We start from the raw sequence: 18,929 nt of genomic DNA, 5'->3' as shown, positions 1-18,929 counted from the left end.
GGTCATATTTTAACTGCCTTGAGAAAGCAGGTTACAGCATGACCTATGTGATTTTTAAGCTGTGTAGCTGCCATGTGAAGGGAGGGGTGGGAGAGCTCTCTGTTCTGTTAAATGAAGTTTGATAGCATTAACGTTTTCTTCCATTCAGTTAGATCATTTTTTTTTTAGCACCATATTTTGTTGGAAATAAGGGACTAATGGAAGTCTTAGTTCAGTTTGTTAAAACAGAAACATTGCTGTGGAAGGCCAGAGAATGTGGGATTTCTGTGTTTAATTGCTTAAGAGCTGGTTAGCACAGCATAGTAGGGCCCTGTGTTGCATATTGTTAAGAGTAATTGCATCAGACTTGTAATTTTTCTGTGGATCTATGACTCACTATTAAATCCTTTGCTGACCATTATGGATGCAGTTGTATGTTATGATATTGTTTTGTCAGTTGGCTTCTAATGAAGCTGAATGATCTGGCCTGATTATCCAGCCATTTTTGGAAAATAATAATACTAAACAAATTCCCCAAAAGCTTTTAAAGAGTGACAGCTTTCCTGGATTACTGCAGGGTGGCAACCTGGCAGGCAACTAAGGGCATGGTAAAGTCTTCCTAAATGTGAGTTGCTGAGCCCAGCCACATGATGAATTTTCATTCTGGAAGAATTTGGCTGCTTATCCCAGCTACCTAAGTGTATATCCCATAGGTTTCTGTCAGCCAGTTGCTGAGTCACTTGGATGTGCAGACAAGTGTTTTAAAAACAAATAAATAAAATCATGCACACGACTATTTTTTTTTAAAGGTGGAAAGAACAGTCCCCAGGAGAGACAATTTTTGCTAAGCTCTATTGTCATCACAGATTGTGAAACATAAATTCAGTGTTATAAACAGCTTGTAATTTCAGTCTTCCATTTTTACTTTAGCAGGCATTAGACTGAAGCTGCTGGCATTGGGTTTAAACATTATTAGCACCATTAAAAAAACGTTTTACTCTCATAGTTATTGATCATAATGTGCCACCTACTCACTTGTATGTTACATATTTTGTGTAGAATGGCACGTGCTCATTTTGTGATGCTGCCAGGGAAGTGTAGGTGTGGGATGAGAAAAGGTGCAGGAGTTTGAAGTCTGTCTCCTGTGAGGAGGGGGCTCATCTTTAGTGATTTAGGCATTGCTTGCTTTCTTCTGCAGTTTTCGTTGTTGTTTGTCAATTTTCTCACGAGCTCGACCAGGCTGTGACTCTGCAGCGTTGCAGGGAATGCTCCTGGAATTGCATTCAGGTGTTTCTAGCAGCTTTCCCTTGCCTATAAATGCACAGGAGCAGCTCGCTGGGGGTTGGAGTGCTCGGTTCCAGCCACGGTGAGGTTCAAACAATGCCTTTCAGTGGTTCACACCTACAGGGCGTTAATGGGTGAGGAATTTAATGCTGAGGTTCCTCTTCCAGTTAGCAGAGACTCTTACAGCATTGCCCATAACCTGGGCTTTGCAGTTCAGGGCTGGAAGTTTGCTGCCTCTTTTCCTGGCTTTGATAGCTGGGGGTTCTGGGCTGGATGTTATCCTGCCTCCATTCCTGCGCTGTGCACCCATGGGGATGAGCAGGAATCCGTGCCAGTGAGGCACTGATGTGCTATTTCAGCAGTAGGAGGTAATGGATGTGGCTTCACAGGAGCCCCTGAGGGATGTGGTGTATCAGAGCAGCCTTGGGCAGAGAGGATTAATTTGGGGATGACTTGTCATGAGGATGCTTTCACGTGAGCTGGGCTAATTCTAGACCTCCTTGCTCTGGTGAGCTGTGTAGAGAAGGCATCAATCAGTGTTATTAAAGGGATACAGTTCATTTTGTTGGCTCCACTTTTGCTAAGCTGCTGTTCCTGTTGATACTCAAAGCAAAATGTTGGCGGAGAGAACCCAGGCGAGATGAGGGACAAGAATGTGATTTATTCTGAAATTTTATTTGTGTAAACTTATGGGGAAGTTGGAGGAAGTTCATGGAAAGCAACAATGCCAGAGATATCTTTAGCCAATGAGAGCTGAAAATTGCAAGAGCAAAAAGGCAGAGACAGTTGGAGTTTGTGATGTGGGTTGTCGCCCTTTTGTGTGTTATTTTTGTGAATGTTTTGTTCTGGTCAGCGTGGTAACACAGTGGCCCTTGGATTTGGAATATATAGTTAGTAGAGTGGCAGAAGAGAAGATTAAAGTAGGATGTGTGTATTTTTCTAAGGGCTGTGGGAGACAAGGAAAATGTGTGTGGAGAAGGGGACTCTAGTTGCCTTTTAAAGTATTTGCACCAAATTTGATTGGCCTCTTGTGACACCACTTTTTCCTTCCAAATCTGGGTGAAAATAATTCTGTAAAAGGTTGATAGGAGTGATCAGTAGTATGAGGTAAATTAATGATAATAGATTATGTTTCTCAGAAATTACAAGCTACATTGCAATATAATCTCCAGTCCTGTGAGTGTTTTGGAGATCATAGTGGTCTGGCTTTGTCCTCCAAAGCTTAACTTGTAATTAAATGAAAAAAAACCCCAAGCCCACTTTCTTGGCCTTAGATATATTATGAAGAATGTTCTCAGGACTTATATTCAAATGGAAACAGTGGGGTTTTGTTTGGGTTTGAGTATTCCCTTTCATGTTTTGAAAGCCAAAGATGGCAGCGTTGTGCTAGTGCTGGAAATACAGAAGCTGAAATTCAGTTATGGTCTTGCTTATCAAAATCTAAAATGATTGACATTTTCTGGGTCGTGGGGTGCCTTTTATCTATCCCCTCCCCACCTTGAGAGATGTAGCTTCATAAAATCTTGGTAAATGTAAAGAGGTTTATGTAGCATATTCAGTGAAGAGAAATAGTTCAGTGGGTAGGGAAGCAGCTTGAATCGTGATGTAGATTTAGTTCCCTCCTTGTTACTGGTTCTGACATCCCAAGAGGTAACACAGAAGCTGGCTTCCCTGGGAAGAGATCTAGTGATTGATGTGACACATACAGGATAGGTGAGCTTAGAGAGTACAGAAATTTTGTGGGAGGTTGTGTAAGTACATTAAAGACACTAAAATATATATCTCATTCATAGTGTCACTACGGAGGCAAAACCAAGAGCTCAGTGGGTGGTGGAATCCTGTGTTAATGTAAAGTGTCATAAGCAATCTCTCCAACCACTGATTTCTGTGAACTCCACATTTAATTTCATCTTTGCAGAGTATGCAATTAAAGAATCCTGAGACTTCAGTAGTAATTTTTTTTTTCCCTTACGTCTGCAAATGGTGCAACTGTACTGAAACTTTTCATGGGCTTGAAGGGAAATTGTGGTTGCTAAGCTGTTCCTTCTCAGACTTTCTAGCTTTGCCTTCCGTGTCATTGAAACTGCAGGAACAAAGAGGGCCTAGACCCAGGCCATGGAGTGAAGTGACTCTTTGGTCAGTGATGACTGAGTAACACTTAAAAGGGTTTTTTTAGGGCTGTATCATAGTCCTGATGGCTTCCTTAAAAGATGCATAATTTGTAGGAATAAGAGTGAAGAGATATATTAAGGTCTCAAGTTATACTTTCCCCTGTTTCTAGAGTGTATGGGCATCACATTTTCAGACCATTCCTTCTGTTTTCAGTCATGCCCTTCTGCTTCTCTTCTAAGCAATGACAGTCATACAGGATAGAGGCTTCTTATAAACCTGATGAGTGGCTTTATCTGAAGTTCAGTTCCTTCTTCCTAACATCATTCAATCTTTTAGTGTCTTCAAGGAATTGTTTCAGAGCCCTAAGTTTTTTTCCAGTGTGCCAGACAAGCCCTCCATTGAGTTGATCCAGTAGATAGTAAACATGTCAATATGCAGCCCGTGGTACATTATGCAGATCTAAATCCACTCAGTGCAATAAACATGTTTTGTTGTTGTTAGAGAGGGATGGGAACTCTGGAGATGCTTGCCTGAAAAGGGATGTGCTGCATGCTGGGAATCTGGGATGAGTGAGGGCAGCTGGACCACAGCCACGTTCAGTAGCTGTTTTGGACTCTGTCTTTATAAGGACCTGCCATAGATTAAAACTAAAAAACACATGATGAAAAGGAAGTGGCTCTGTTGGGAATAAATAACAACACTGTTCAGAAGATGTGCTGATCTCCCAGAAAGACCCACAGCTCTGAGCTGACATTACTGAGGGGTGATGTGGTCAGGCCTCTTTCATTAGAGCAGTTTGGGAGAGAGCAATGTTCTGCACTCAGTAACATCAGCTCTCTGCTAACCAGAGAGCAGCAGTAGCTGTCTGGGAAAGCCAACCTCTTCTTGGAGTAGAGTGTGCTCAGAAAAGCCATTATTGGCAAAGTGAGCTGTGGTTGTGTGAGCAAGCTACTCTCTAAAAGTAGAACCAGCCACAATTGTGTTCTTGTATTAAGCCTTGTAGTTCTTTCTTTGTGTGGGAATTCATCCAGCACTGATGGTAACACACTGTGCTTGTTACCAGCTGTGCAGAATTTCAGGGTAGATGAGAAGTTGAGCAACCTCATGCCCTCCCTTAAAAAAGGACCCTTTGGAACCTTGTGGATCACAGACTTGGCCCTCAGAATGGATGTTACAACCCCTGGACAGGAAAGCAATATGGTATTAAAACAACTTCTGCACCTTTAGTGCTTGTTTTCAGCAAGCAGTGTCAAGGGATGCTCTTTGTAAAATGGAAACACTGAAGGTGTCCTTGTTTAAGATTAACTTTGCATCTCTACTGTGAAGTAAAAAAGCCAGTTTTCACAGAAGCGAAGTCAGAAGGGGGAAAACAAAGGGAAATCAGAAATTAGAGTAAAGGTGAGCGAGAGCTGATATCGAGGTTGCTGGTGAGATGCTCATGGCAGGCTGTCCATCCTCATTCTCGTTTCAGAGATGTAAAGGACTGCTCAGGTGAACAAGTCTCTGTTGCTAGGGAAAGCCTGACCCAGCTGGGGTAGACCTGTGTTGAAAAGGCCTTAGGATTGTGAAAGGGATGTGCTGGATTGACTCAGAGCTGCCTTGGTGCTGCTTTGTCTGAGACCTTTTGGTGTTGAGTAGTGGTGGTTGCTCCATCTTTAACTTCTGGCTAGTTGAGAGGATATTGGGACTGTGCAGTGCAGCCTTCTAATATCATCCAAAAAAGTAAAGAGTCAAAGGCAAGGCTTCAGATGTCGTGGAGTGTGGCTTTTTCAAGAGAAACATACGTAGTTGTGTTTCTTTAGAACTTCTGAATGGAGCAGTACAGAACTTGTAACTACACCATGATGGAATTGCTTCTTGTAGGAGATGAATCCTTCTCTTATTGAAGCCAGTGAGCGTGTGAGCTGCCAGTGCTGCCCACGAGTGCCTTGGTATTGATAATGAATTAGCTGTGATGAATTTATGTCCAGCTGGATATAGCAAGCAGAAGTTGCAGTGTCAGGTGAATGTTGGACAGAAAGGCCTCTGCTGCTTTGTCTGTGCTAGCATGAGATTTTGCAGAAGGAAGGGAAGAGTTCCTTCCAAATACTGAAGAGCAACAGCCAAGTCCTTTCAGCAGTCACCAGTGACCTGAAGTAACTGGTGGATCTAGGAAAAGAGTGAAGAGCTGCTGTGTGGAGTAAATGACTGTTTGTAAATAGATGGTGATGAGATAGCAGGTGTTTCTCAAGGTGACAAGGCAGCTCTGCATGTCAAAATGGTTTTAATGATCCAAGGGAGCTTTGGCAAATCATAGTTAAGGTCGGGAGGAATCTGCTGGATCACCACAGTCTGTGGCACAGCTTGTTTGGAGCCTGCCCAGCCTGTCCTCAGCAGTGGTGCTCTGTGTGTGTGTGTGTGTTCACAGCCCCAGCTCTGCTCCCAGCCAGGGCACCACTTACACAGAGCCTTGCCAGGAGGCCCTGCCAGATCAAGGACCATTAATTACTCTTGTCGTATGAACCTGTTACGTGCAATCACTTTTCCTGGTAGTTCATTGACCCCATCTCAGTTACATGAGCAGGCTTGGATCTGTCCTCTGACTAGGAATGGGCTGCAGATCGTCTGGATGACTGGGCTGTGGAGTGGGTATTTCTATTGCCTTTGGAAGTTTGTATGCCCTGCAGTTTGCCCATGGGATACTCCCAGAAAAAAAGAGGACAACAGGGCTTCTTGTTGGACACCAGGCAGAGCTCAGGACTTCTGGACTAAGGAGCTGTTTCCAGGGAGGCATTTGTGTTTGCTTGGGTACAGACTACATTGCTTCTCTTCAGTATGTCACCATATTGGGGAGTTATCTTTTAAACAAATAAATACACTTGTCTTTAAAGAACAAATTTCTGACTCTGAATTAGGTACTTGGTTTAGGCCGAGTCTGATAAATGATAGGCAGTTTAAGGAAAGGCTTGGAAATCTGTAGGCAGCTGAGTGAAAACAGCATGAATCTGACTATTGGTAATTATCCTGGGTGTTTATAATCTACCCAGAACTAGCGGGGCTGGGTCATAAACAGCTGTTGCATTTTTATGTTCTGCTAGGGAGCAAAATAAATACATTATAGTTAATTTCCAGTTCTGAATTGAATGTAAAACAAAGGCAAGTTATCCTAGTCATATTAAAAAAGTTCTCTAAACTGGAATATCCAAAACTGTTAAATGGAGTATAAATGCTCTAAAGAGCATTTTCTGTGCACTTCATTGTGTCTGACAGACCAGTTTATATTGTGAGTCCATATACGCTTTCTCTCAAATGGCATCCAAAGAAAACACAGCACAGCCAGATGGAAATTGGAGTTGACTTTGAGCTCTGATTAATTTGTTTTTCATATAATCCTTTTCAAGGCAGAGAGAAAAACGTGAGAAAAAGATGATGTATTGTGGTATAATTAACTCTGGTGAACAATGTGAACTTAAAAGAAATTTCTTTTAAAAAATATCTAGTTTAATGGGAACTGATTTTTCCAAGTGTCAGGATGGCCCACGATGCTTGTCCTATTTCACATTTGTGTCTCTGCAGTTCTCATTATATGTGTAAAGTTCTGCAAAACATAACTCACTAGATGAACTAATAAGTTCTTAAATCAGCAATGTCAACAGCCACTCATCTGTGATCAATTCCTAATGTGGGACCCCACTGGACTTCATCCTTTTCCATACTTGAGGGGATGATGTTTCACAACTGAGGCAAGTGAGTGCTATGCTTTTGCCATAAAGCTCTAGAAATTTCATTGATTTATAAAAGCATTAAATATCTAAAATTAAGTAACTTTTGAGCTGAAACAAACATAAAGCTAAAAGCAATATGACTTTGAAAGGCCAGCCTCAAACAGAGACATGAACAGATATATAATGCTTTAGTTAACGGTTGCTGCCATTTCTCTTACAAATTGTTCTTTAGGGTATTGTAACTCAGCTGTTTTTAAACCCATCACTCTGGAACCTTGCCTGCAAAATGTCAGCACAAGTGCAAATTTTATTTCTTTAACAAAATAAAGGGCTTGGAGCAGTTAGGCTTTCTAAACTTTTATGGCAGGAAAATAAATTCTGCTACTTCTGCTTTGCCATAGCAGGAGCCATACTGTTCACCTAGGCCTGCCAGCAGGCAGGGAGGGAAGCCAGAAGGGTTTAATGGGGGACACTGTGTGTGTTTTAACTTGCCTTTTCAAACCAAGAGAAGCCCACTGTCAGAGTGTAAATAGCCTTTGGGCAGAGGGCACAGTCCCTAGGGTGGATGGAGGGTTCATGGCTTTAGAAGATGATTTCTGAAGTTGAAAGCAAGACGTGGTTACCAGCTGATTAAAGGAATTTAATAAAGCTTGAAGTTGTTTTTCCTAGAAGTTCAGGGGAGAACCCCTCACTTGTTCTGCACTAAGCAGTGCATCTCTTGTCAGTTTTATACCTTGGAGTTCTTTCACGTTCTCCCTCTTCCATCTGGCTTCTAAAGCTGGGTGGTGCCAACCCATTCAGCCTTTTTAATGTTTTCCTGAAGTTCAAGGCTTGACACAGATTCCAGCAGTAGAGCCCAATTATTTTGAAATCATTGTGTACAAAAATGGAAATTTCCTGTATCGGTGCTCATGGGGACCAAGCGTTCCTGGTGGTGCATTAGTCTTGGTGTTTATAATTTTTTTTGAAAGTGTAAGGAATGAACTTTCTTGCACATAGCTACTTGAGTGCAGCAAGTCACATTTAAAAGCCTTTGCTTTCAGCTTGAATCTTTACAGAAGGAAGATTAGGTAATAGTTTGTGTAGAAACATCTGTTTCCTAACAAAGATCTCGCCCTATTTTATTTTTTTATGCTGTCCCTCTAACCAGAAAGTCCTTTAGTCTTTAAAAGACTTAGAAGTCTTTAAGTCCTTGTTGGGTATTAGAGTTGCTGTGGTTTTAGCATGCTCATGCTCTGGATCATTTGTTAGCTTAAGTTATTAGCCTTAGATAAGTGTTGTGGGATGGAAGGACTGCTTTCTATTGTCAGCGCAATTTCTGAATCTCCGGACGATTTGTCTGGGTTAGAATTTAAGTTTTTTGGCTCCAGTGCTTGTTTAGGCCTTTCCCTTGTCTGAGGAAAAGATGTTTTTAAAATAATTAAGCCTAGCATGCATTAAAAGAGAACCTTTCCACAAAATTGAGTTGCTTGGTGTTTATTTGAGTTTTGGGTTGCTTAAATAAATAGCCATTTTGCTTTGTTTGCTTACAAGCAACTTAGTATCTCTAATGGGGAATCTTTTTTCTGTGTTTTCCAAAGAATACCAGCTCTGAGAGCTTTGAAGAAAAATGGCTCTCTACACTCTGTAGTTCTTTGTTTTACATCCAAGTGGATTGTATGTGTCTAAATATTACATTGTTAACACACATGTCTTCCAGTCCCTTTAATGTTGTTATTGTGATGTGTCTCTAATATGGAAAAACTTAATACATAGATTTATTAGGGAGTAATCCTTTTGGTCATTGTTTTCTTGGGAGTTCATAGAGTTCAATCTGCTGTTTTCAAGGAAAGATTCTTCACTGTGATGCTCCATGTTCTTGTAAATAAATTTATCCTGTGTTTCTTAGAACTCAAGAGACTTTTTTATGTCTTGGTGCCAAAATTAGTGAGACTTGGTTTACTGGAACATGCAAACAGGAATTCAATGCTGTAAGTCCAAGCACTTTGTTTTCTTCCCAGTCACAGAGCAGGAAGTGCTGACCAGCTTTCTGTGGATTTAGTGTTGTTGCTGACCTACTGCGAGATGAGTATTCCAAGAATTAGGGCTTGTTTGGTGTGTGACCCTGGAAAGAAAGAGTGATTTGAGGCCAAAGTTGTAATTTTCTGGGAAATGCCCTCGTTGTGTGCGTGTGTCTTAAGCGGGGTGGGGAGTGAATTAAGTAACATAATCACCAATTGATCACTTTCTGTTTTACCTGACTGGTTTGAAGGGAAGTGGCTCAAACCCTGCTCTGGACACACATTCACGATCTAGTTTGAAGGAAGGTGTGCAAATGCATTTGGTTTATCTTTGTATTCCTCAGTGCAGTGTAGCTCTTGTCATCAGCAGAAATAAACCAGCATTTCTCTGTGTGCTGCAGAGTATAGGGAGAGCTGCCATCCCTGTGCTGCTCCCAGTGCTTGGCGTGATAGGTGAAATGAAATGAAGGTTCCATGTAGGTGTAAATCAAGCACTCATTCTCAACCTAATTAAAAGTTAGAAATCTCATGGCCATCAGAATATCCTTCTTGCATTCCAGTTTCAAAAGGTTTAGGAGTGCCTTATTTACTAACTTTTCTTCCTCCTGTTGCGTTTCAGTTTGCGGGCCAAACGTCGACATTCGCAATGACATCCACGAGCTGAAGCGCCTGGAGAACTGCACGGTGATCGAGGGCTTCCTGCAGATCCTGCTCATCTCCAAAGCCGAGGATTACCGCAACTTCCGCTTCCCCAAGCTCACGGTCATCACTGACTACTTGCTGCTGTTCCGTGTGGCAGGCTTGGAAAGCCTCAGTGATCTCTTCCCCAACCTCACAGTCATTCGTGGCAGGAACCTCTTCTACAACTATGCCTTGGTCATCTTTGAAATGACGAATCTGAAAGAGATCGGGCTCCACAACCTGAGGAACATCACCCGCGGGGCCATCCGCATCGAGAAGAACTCTGACCTGTGTTACCTCTCCACAGTGGACTGGTCTCTCATCCTAGATGCAGTGTCCAATAACTACATCGTTGGGAATAAACCTCCAAAGGAATGTGGGGACTTGTGTCCGGGAACAATGGAAGAGAAGCCATTGTGTGAGAAGACATCCATTAACAATGAGTACAACTACCGCTGCTGGACCACCAACCACTGCCAGAAAAGTAAGATTTAAGGAGATATCCTGTTTTTGTTACCTCTTTTGAAGTAAATGTTTAGTTTTGTGGTTTTATTTTAAGCTCTTCAGCAACTGAAGCTTTTATTCTAGTTGTGTGTAGTTTGCATGAGTTACCCAGTTGCCACACAAATAGATTCTCCCCCTATCAGTAAAGGTTTGTCTCACTTAAATTAAAAATAAAAAGAAAACACAACAAATCTGTAACTGTAAAACAAACCCCAGCAAACTCCCTGAGTTACTTCCTCATGGGGAAGGTGGAAAGTGTAAGTATGGAACCAATGCCATTGTAGCAGAGCTGGAGGCAGCTTTACCTGCCTTGAGGACTTTGGCAGGAGGTGGCCACCGAGTGCCATCTCCTGCTGGAGTGACATTCCGTGTGTGCCAGAGCTGTTGCAGTGCGTGCTGAAGCTGTTAACTGGACTTTGTTTTTTGCTTCTCTTGGCATGCACCTCCAGACATTCCTGTAATGGTAAATCCTGTACCTAAGGACTTGTTTACTGACATTAGTTTTCACAGTACAGTCTGTAGAGTCTAGGAGTCCATGAATATCTTGACTCCCAGTGCAGTTACTCTTGCCTGGTTTGTTCTTATCTGGCAGGTTTATGTCTTTCTGATAGCAAGTATTAGCAAAAACAAAACCTGATCTCTTCTCGCTTTTTAAAAATAGAGTAAACAAACTCATAGTTTACTCAGGTAACATGATTACATGGCAGGCTTTTTGAGTTCATCCTGTAACTTTACGAAAGCTGAGCCCTGCAGTATCAGTAGGGCTTAATTACAAAGTCGTCACTGGGAGGAACAGTTCCTAAATTCCACATGCAGTCTTGACCAAAGCTGCCATAATGATAGGAAACAGCACAGTGTGAGAGGAATCAGGGCTATATTCTGGTTGCCTTCATCTGGGGATGTTGTGTTTTTCTGAAGTGGCTTGTCAGTTGCTTGTGGAGTCCTCCTGTTCAATTAGAACTGCAATTAAAGCAGCTCGTGGGGCAGTTTCAGTCAACACATGCCAAAAATACCTCTACAAAAAGGCATTTGGAGTATGTGCTTTTATCAATACTTACAGGAAATAAAGTTCGTTATTTTAAACAAAGCAAAGAAACCCCCTCAGCCTGTTACTGGGAGACTTTGTGCTTTGCCCAGGGTGAGGGGAGTGTTTCTATGAGTCCTGCAGGTCAAATTTATGTCTTCATTAACAGAGTGTAACTCTGTTGTCTACAGAGGGTGACCAAGGTGACTCCTGTGCAACCTCATTGCCCTGGGTGGTTTGAATGGATGTAACGAGAGTGTATTTAATGAGATATAATGACTTGCTTGCTTTCTGTTGAGTGCTTTGTCTATTTGGAGTAGACAAAAGTAACGTGCAAAACAACTTTTTTTGGCATCTGCGTGACTGTTAAAATAATTTGGATCCCAAATACACATGAGAAGAAACTTGTTTAAATAAAATGAGGTCATAGTTAGACTGTGATAGCAGGACTTTGAAGGCAAGGGTGTAGGTAATGGGGTTTTTTTCCATATATGCTTTCATCTCCTTTCATGGGAGATTGTGAAGAAGAAAGCAAGTATTGGAAAAGAGCCTTGAAAGGCTTGTTAAGAGCATTACAGTGTGGAAAAACAATTTGGTTTAGAGTATCTTAGGATGTACAGCATATAAAGAAATTATCAAGTCCTAATCAATAAGCAGAGTGAGAAATTTGGACCTCTTCTAATCTGTTTGTTATGATAAACCACAGATTTGAAGGAAGATGACTTTAAATTTGTAGGCCATTCATGTAAAAAGAAAACAACCCCTAAGTACTCCCGCTCTGAAGAAAAACAAGGGAGGTATAAAAGTGCAGTTGTTCCAAAGGAAGCTTTTTGTCTTCCCTGCTAGATTGCTCAGGCACTTTGGCAATGAACTCCTGATCAGGAGAGAACTCTTGCAGTGCAAAATCACACAAGACATGAAAAAGCACAGAAAGAAGGACTTTTCAGTTACTGAGTGCTTCAGTTGGCGTTTTCCACTGGTCGAGATAGAACACCTATGTTATTTTCCAGGGAATATTTTTCTAGTGCAGTATCTAATTTAACCCTGACATTCTCCTTGTGCGTCACAGTAATGTCAAGCTGAAAATGCTCTCTATCATTCAGAGTTCCTTTGTGCCTTTTTATTTTTCTTTGCTCTGGCTCTGTGGAGGAGTGTGTATTAAATCTCTCGTGTCCTTGTTTAGGTTTTATGCTGAAAGATCTGAAGTTGGTGGGTAAATGTTGTGTGGGAACACTTGGTACTTTAAGTAGCCTGGCTTCTGTTTAGTTTGCTGTTGAGTGGAAGTTGTTTTTTTCCTTCTTTTTCTTGCCCACAAACAAAGGAAGAAGCTTGTGCTTCCTTCAATATAACTTGTGCAGGAACAATGCTGAGGGAGGAAGGAGGGAAGGATATGCTGTGTCTGATTTAGAATAATCCATGGACACTACTATAAAAGAGCAAGCTACAAAGAAACTGCAACTTCTAAATTTTTCTGGGTATTTTGAAGGTTCAGTGTAAAGCGTCAGCAGCTCTCCTGCCAGTTTGGTTGCCCTGGTTTCTGTGTAGTGTACATTCCTTTACCTTCGAGTGCCCCAAGGCAGCAGCAGTACTAGTTTGCTCTCTTTGGAGCTGCAGCATGTTGTGTTGGGCTTGGCAGGCTCTCTCCTCTCCGACTTGCACCTACTTTTATGTTGGTGTATTAAATGCCAGCTGTGCCTCACTGGGGTTGCAAGGCCACATAGAAGAATCCCTGAAGATAAAAGGAGAGTACTGAAGTTGTTTGTTTGCATCAGTGCTTTGGGGCACAGGTAGAGATGGAAAAGATAAAAACTGAGTGTCCAGACATACAAATGAGACTATGGCCTTTTATGTTTTTCTTTTTTTTTTTCTGGCAGTTGTGACTGCTGGAAAGGTTTATGGAAGCTGCCTGCATCTCACTCAGCAACTGATGTGAGAACCAGAAAAACTGTTCCTGCTGTACCCCTTGCAAGACTTGTGTCTGATGACACACTAGCTCTGCCAGTCCAGTGGTCTGCTGTAAAGAAAACTTTGGTTGTTTTCTGTATTCCTCTTGCTGATGATTAACTTTTGAGGTCTGCTGCCTTAGTCACTAGGCCTTTCCAAGCCTGCAGAAACCAAATGAAAATTACACCCTTGAAAGCCTGCCTGGAAGTTCAGGATCCCTTGTCTGCCATAACCTTTGTGTTCTTTTTTCAAGCAAGTCCAGCTAAAGCTTCCTAAGACACTTCTGCTATTGCTTGAGCTGTAAGAAATGAACTGGGCAAACTATTTGGGAAAGTAAGAGCAAAACTAGCAGTGATGTGTATATAATACTATGGTGCCTTGTTGGGTTTGTCCCCCTATCTTAATTATTTGTCTTCTTTCCCCAGTTAAGCTGGAGGTGCTCAGTGTCAAATACTTGCTGAAACTTTGCCTGTCAGAAAAGACAATTGGTCTGGTTATGGGGGAGACAGGCTGTTACCTCTATGAGGAAAGGGGTGTTGGCTTCAGCTGCTGCTTCTGTGGGTCAGGATGAGAACAAATTCTCCCCCTGTGAGAGCAAATTAGAGCTCCCATATTTCCCAAAGGGGGTGGAAGAGCCATGCTTCCCATAAAAACAGTGACAGGGAGTGTCTGGAGTGTGTGGAGCTTTAAGATTAGAGTTTAGGCATTAAAAAAAGCATGTGTAAGCTGGCATTGTAGAGAGGACATGGATGAGGGCTGTAAGCATTAAGCACTTGGTTCAGGAGATGAATTTGACGTGAAACAATAGCTCATGTAGACCTCACTGCACAATACAACAGGAGAAAACTTTGAGCTTCTGAATGTGTGAAACTGAGGACCATGGAAAAGGCATGTGAGGATTTGGAGGCTGATGAAGCAGATGGCAGCTAAGCACAAAATGTTTTTAATGAAAATGTATCCTTATTCATTTTTGAATTAGTTTGACAATGGCCCGAGAAGATACAGTGTATGAGGAGCAGGAGGGAGAGAATGACAGTGAGTGGGAAGAGTGGTCCATATGTGCCTTCTACTAAAATGTTTAAACATATGGAGACAGTAACATGATGTATTCTCACAAATATTCGGAATCTGCTCCTGTTTGTTTACACGGAGCTCAGAAGATAATGCAGTTGAGTGGTGTCGTTTGACATGGCTCCATTGACTTGTACAGTGCTTACAGTGTGCACCAGCTGGGAATCTGCTCCCTGTTGATTCAGCAGAGTAGTGCTGAAAAACATGTGCTGCACTTTTTTTCCTCCCTCCTTTCTCTCCTTGTCTTCCCCTCTCTGAGGAGTGTTCACTGTATTCCTGTCCTTTAGAAATAGTGAACATACATGAACTGTGTAGGCAGCAAGAGAGGGGAAGAAGTTGGGAGCCAGAGATGATTAATCACATTATTCTTATTTTTCTTAAAATTATGTTTGCATGCTTTTTATTTTCTGTTTGCTGTGGCTTTTTTTTTTCCCCTTAAACACTGAAATATAGCAGATATTGTATATCTCAGCAGAGGACAACATGCTTTTAAGTTTTACTTTTTCAGGAAGCAAATTAGATGTGGTATGGTGCTAAGTGCTGGTCTATGTAACACTAATCCTACCTTTGTTGGTTTAAAAAAAATTAGGTGTCATATAAACCTGACCATATTTTGAATGGACAGGTTGTTTGTTGGTTGTATTTGGTTGGTATGCAAACTCTCCAGCAAATAAACATATTCTGAAAGGAATAAACAGACAAAAAAGATAATAATTGTAAAAGGCACAGTTGGTGTCACAGAGTTAGAAAAATCTGGAGTAAGTTAAAAAAAATTTGTTAGTGTTTTCCTTCTGAATGAAGTTTTTTGCTGACTTTTGCTCCCCTCCTGAGAAGTTTGCTCTCCAGCCAGAGGTTTCCCAGAATTTTTATTATGGCTGTGAGAGCATATTTAATTAGTAAGCTGGAATGGCCACAGAGCAGTTTAGGCCAATCTGCAGTTAATTACTGTAGCAGTGGTTTATATTCTGAGAAAAGGGCTAAAATTAAACAAATGTATACTTGCCATTTTTCTTTGTTCTGTTATAAAATGGCATAACCTGGCAAGAATCTTGCAGCCTGCACTAGCCACCTAAAACTGTGTGATAATGTTAAGTACTCATCGTGGCTTCCTAGTTTCTTTTGGCACAAGGATTTGTAGAAGACTGTTTGTTTTGAGAGGTCTTTAAATTTGGGAGTTTCATTTTCCAGTATGAAAAGATGATGCAGTGAGCTCAGTCCAGCGCTTTGCTACGTGTTCCAAAAAAAAAAAAAGCAAAAAGAGAAAGCAACTAACTTTTAAAAATACTTTGAAGAGATTTAGAACTTTCCCCCACATTTTGGAATAAAGAATGAAAAAAGTTTGAACTTTTTGGAAATACGGTGTGTCTTTTCTACTCACATTTGCACACACACATTGATCTTCTGAAGACATCACATTTCACACGCTTCAACTTGCTTTATTTTTGTCAGTCCAGAGGTGTGTTTATGGTCACCAGGTGATGTGCAGCTGCATTTAAGTGGCCATCCATGCTCTTGGAGAAATTTATTTTTCTTTGTGCTGTTTGAGGTGATGGGAATGGGTAATCCATGTGCTGTAGAATGAGACAGTAAACGAGGCCATATTTCAGTGGCACTACAATTCATTTTGGTGGTGTGGTGATTAAATGGATGTGCACAGTTCCTCTGAGTAGTACAAACTGTTTTACATAGAGACCATTCTAATGGATTTACTTGAATTGTCTTGTGCCAAGAAACTGTTTCACTGTCAGAAAAAGCCCCGTAGAAGTGCAGTTGGGAGGTCACTGATAGGAAATGGTAATTCCTTGGTTTTCTGGGTTGCGTGTGTTCATTCTTCAGTGGAGTTTCTCGGATGCTGCGTGGTAAAGGCTGGGGAAGGAAACAGTGCCAGTTCTTCCTTACAGGAGGATACAAAAGCATCGCCAGGTTGCACACTGTGTGCCTGACAACCTTCTAAGGGGGAGTGCTTGAAAAGAAGTCCTGGTCTAACCTCAGGTTCTGTGGAAGCTCATGGAGAAGGGAATGACTGCAGCCCAAGGGGCCTGAGGCTGTGGAGCAGAGGGGGAGAGGGACATGATGGCTGTGATCACATTCAGTGAGGATTTCTAAGATTGTGTTTATTTATTTTGAACTTAAAATGAGAAGAATAAAAGGAAGTGCTTTAAAACTTCAGTGGCATCCTAAATTTACTTTTAGAGGTACTGTGTGTCTCTTGTGTGACAGTGATGTTTCAGAAATTTAATAATCTGGTGCTAGCTCGGGTTGGAAACAGAATGCTTTTGGTTTTACTTGCAGCACTTTGCAGTTCTTAATGGTTTGTTTTCGTCCTGGAGCAGACTGAGAGTGATGCCCTGTTTAGAGAATTTTTTGGTTTACTTTCCTGTGCAGCAGTGCCACGTTAAATCTATGCAATTAAATACAAATCTAAACTTGAACCAAATCTTTCATTAACGTGCTTAAAGTGGATTTCCAGGCCCCATTGATATATATTAGACAAATATTTGTTAATAGAATAGACAATTGTATTGGATAGCTAATTAGATGTAATGTAAGGCTTTAATTTTATGATGCATTTGCAAAACAACTGGGAGCTTGGAACAGCTAGCAGTGTTATAGGGAAAATGTCAGGGAAATGTCAAGTGTAAAACTAAAAGAAAGCTGTGTTTTTGCTGTGCTCTTGCAGATGTCACAGGGACAAGGCAAACTCAGCCTGGCTTAGCATTTTCTACAGTTCTCTGTGGCTCTTCTCCATGCAGTGAGTCCAGCTTGGAGTGGGTTGTGAGTTTTCCTGGGGATTTCAGTTTTGGCAGGTAATGCTTGTGTAGATGTCAGACTGAACTTGAGCTGCAGTCTTCTTATCTTGGTGGGGGCCCCTCAAGTGATCTGTCCTCCACCTGGCCAGTTGTCCCATTTTCATGGAATGTATGGAAATACATCTTTTGTGATGGCTGATCTGCAATTAAATTTGAAATGGACTGAAGGAAAGGGAAATCCTGGATAGGAATCATGTTCTCTAAAAATTTTGTATAGGAGGAGCCATTTTCCTGTTTTCCTTCCCAAACACACATGAATGTAGGAATTAATTGACAATAAGCATTTTCATAAATTGTTTTTATGTGGCCAACAAGTTTTTTTCAGTATTTAACAGTCCTGAAGAATCCTTTGTTTAGCCTTTTCCCCCACTAATAGTGGGATTTCCTTCTCAAGTCTGTCTATGAGAATTAACTTCTAATAAAAAGATGCTGGGATAATGATATGTTAATAGAGATTGTTGAATTGCCTTTTTCTTCTGAGGTGAACTCAGCCTGGTTCAGTTGTCGGCTGTCTCTTCCTCCCCCTCCTTTGAGCGTTGGGAATGGAATGTGCATGTGCTATCAGGCGAGCGCTAAAAATGATTTAGCAACAAGTTTGCCCACCATCAAATGGGGAGAGTCTGAGGTGCCCCAGAGCCTGGCTTTTTAAAGCTGGAAACCATGTGCCATTCTCTCCGTATTTTTTTGTTTGCTGTTTCTTGCTGGGCAAAGTGAACGTGTAGTTACCTGCCCAAAGCACAGTTCTGTATGCCCGGGCTAATTATTAAGTGTATTTGTGTAGTCCTTGACAGTGTAGGCGAGAATGAGTTCAGCACATGACTCTTGGGAAAGGCTGGTGTTGTTTTTGGAATTTGTTTGCTGAGAAGGATTTGATGGGCAACTCAAAAGTTCTCAGTTGTTGCTAGTTGAAGTTCAACTTATGCTCTGAGGTGGATCAAACTTCTGCTTTGTACACCAAGTGTGACCCTCCTGATGTGCTTTTTCCTCATTGCAATATATTGGGTTTATAGGCACTTGACTGTCCCCCCTTAATGCACACTGCTCCATGGCTCTCTAGGCTCATCTTCCCCCATTAATGGCTTCTCTAACTTTTCAATCAATTATGGGGTCAATTTGTCTTAATTAGTTTTTTTTTTATTATTTTTTCCAGTTGATGTGTGAGGGATATAGATGGATGATTAAAGGTTATGGTTTTGGGAAATGATGCCATTTAGGAAGCATGTTTGAAGTGTTGGGCGCGCAGAGAAAGTCTTTTATATCAACGCAGGCCTTGGGAGGAGGAGATGTTTTTCTATGTATAGAAACTTCCCGTATAGGATAGCAAGGGAAGGTTGCAGGGGGGTTGCCTGTCTCTTTAAGTGGGTTTATAATTGGCTAGGAATTTTTGTCAGCTTAGTCACTGCAGCATTCAGCGGATGAGGGAAAAAAACCACAGGCCCCAACCGTTAGGGCCGTGGATAGGCTCTGTCATCCCAAAGGAATGCATGTGAACAAAACACTTTGTGCGGTGCAACCGTTGGCCTAAACAGTATTGCATTCTTAAAGCAGGCTCTGAGTCACATGGAGCAGATGGATTGTTTCACTAAAATGGAAGTTATGTATCACTGAATGCTCCCATCGAGCTTTCGAGTGTGATTCCAATAGGTCGGGGTGATGAAGGGGTGTAAAGGAAAAAAAAAAATAAAATTCAGCTCCTTCTTGTGTGGTTGAAATAGTTTCTGTGGTGTTGAAAAGGTAAGAAAAGTGTTGCACTTTGTTAATTACTGGGCCGGCACACCGGCCTCAAAAGTTTCTCCTTAGATTTCAAACAAGCATG

General features: G+C 41.5%; 1 protein-coding gene across 3 annotated transcripts in view; it reads left to right on the top strand.

The window, feature by feature from the left end:
* IGF1R (insulin like growth factor 1 receptor) overlaps positions 1 to 18,929 on the top strand; it is a 169,259-nt gene that overhangs the window by 20,064 nt on the left and 130,266 nt on the right. For all 3 annotated transcript variants that reach the window (XM_058033172.1, XM_058033171.1, XM_058033173.1), the window contains exon 2: positions 9,699 to 10,244. In XM_058033172.1, the coding sequence (XP_057889155.1) occupies positions 9,699 to 10,244 (546 nt within the window). The remainder of the gene's footprint in view (positions 1 to 9,698; positions 10,245 to 18,929) is intronic.

This window comes from Melospiza georgiana, chromosome 13 (assembly GCF_028018845.1).
Source record: "Melospiza georgiana isolate bMelGeo1 chromosome 13, bMelGeo1.pri, whole genome shotgun sequence".
Taxonomy (NCBI): Eukaryota; Metazoa; Chordata; class Aves; order Passeriformes; family Passerellidae; genus Melospiza; species Melospiza georgiana.
This window is presented reverse-complemented; position numbering and strand designations above follow the sequence as displayed.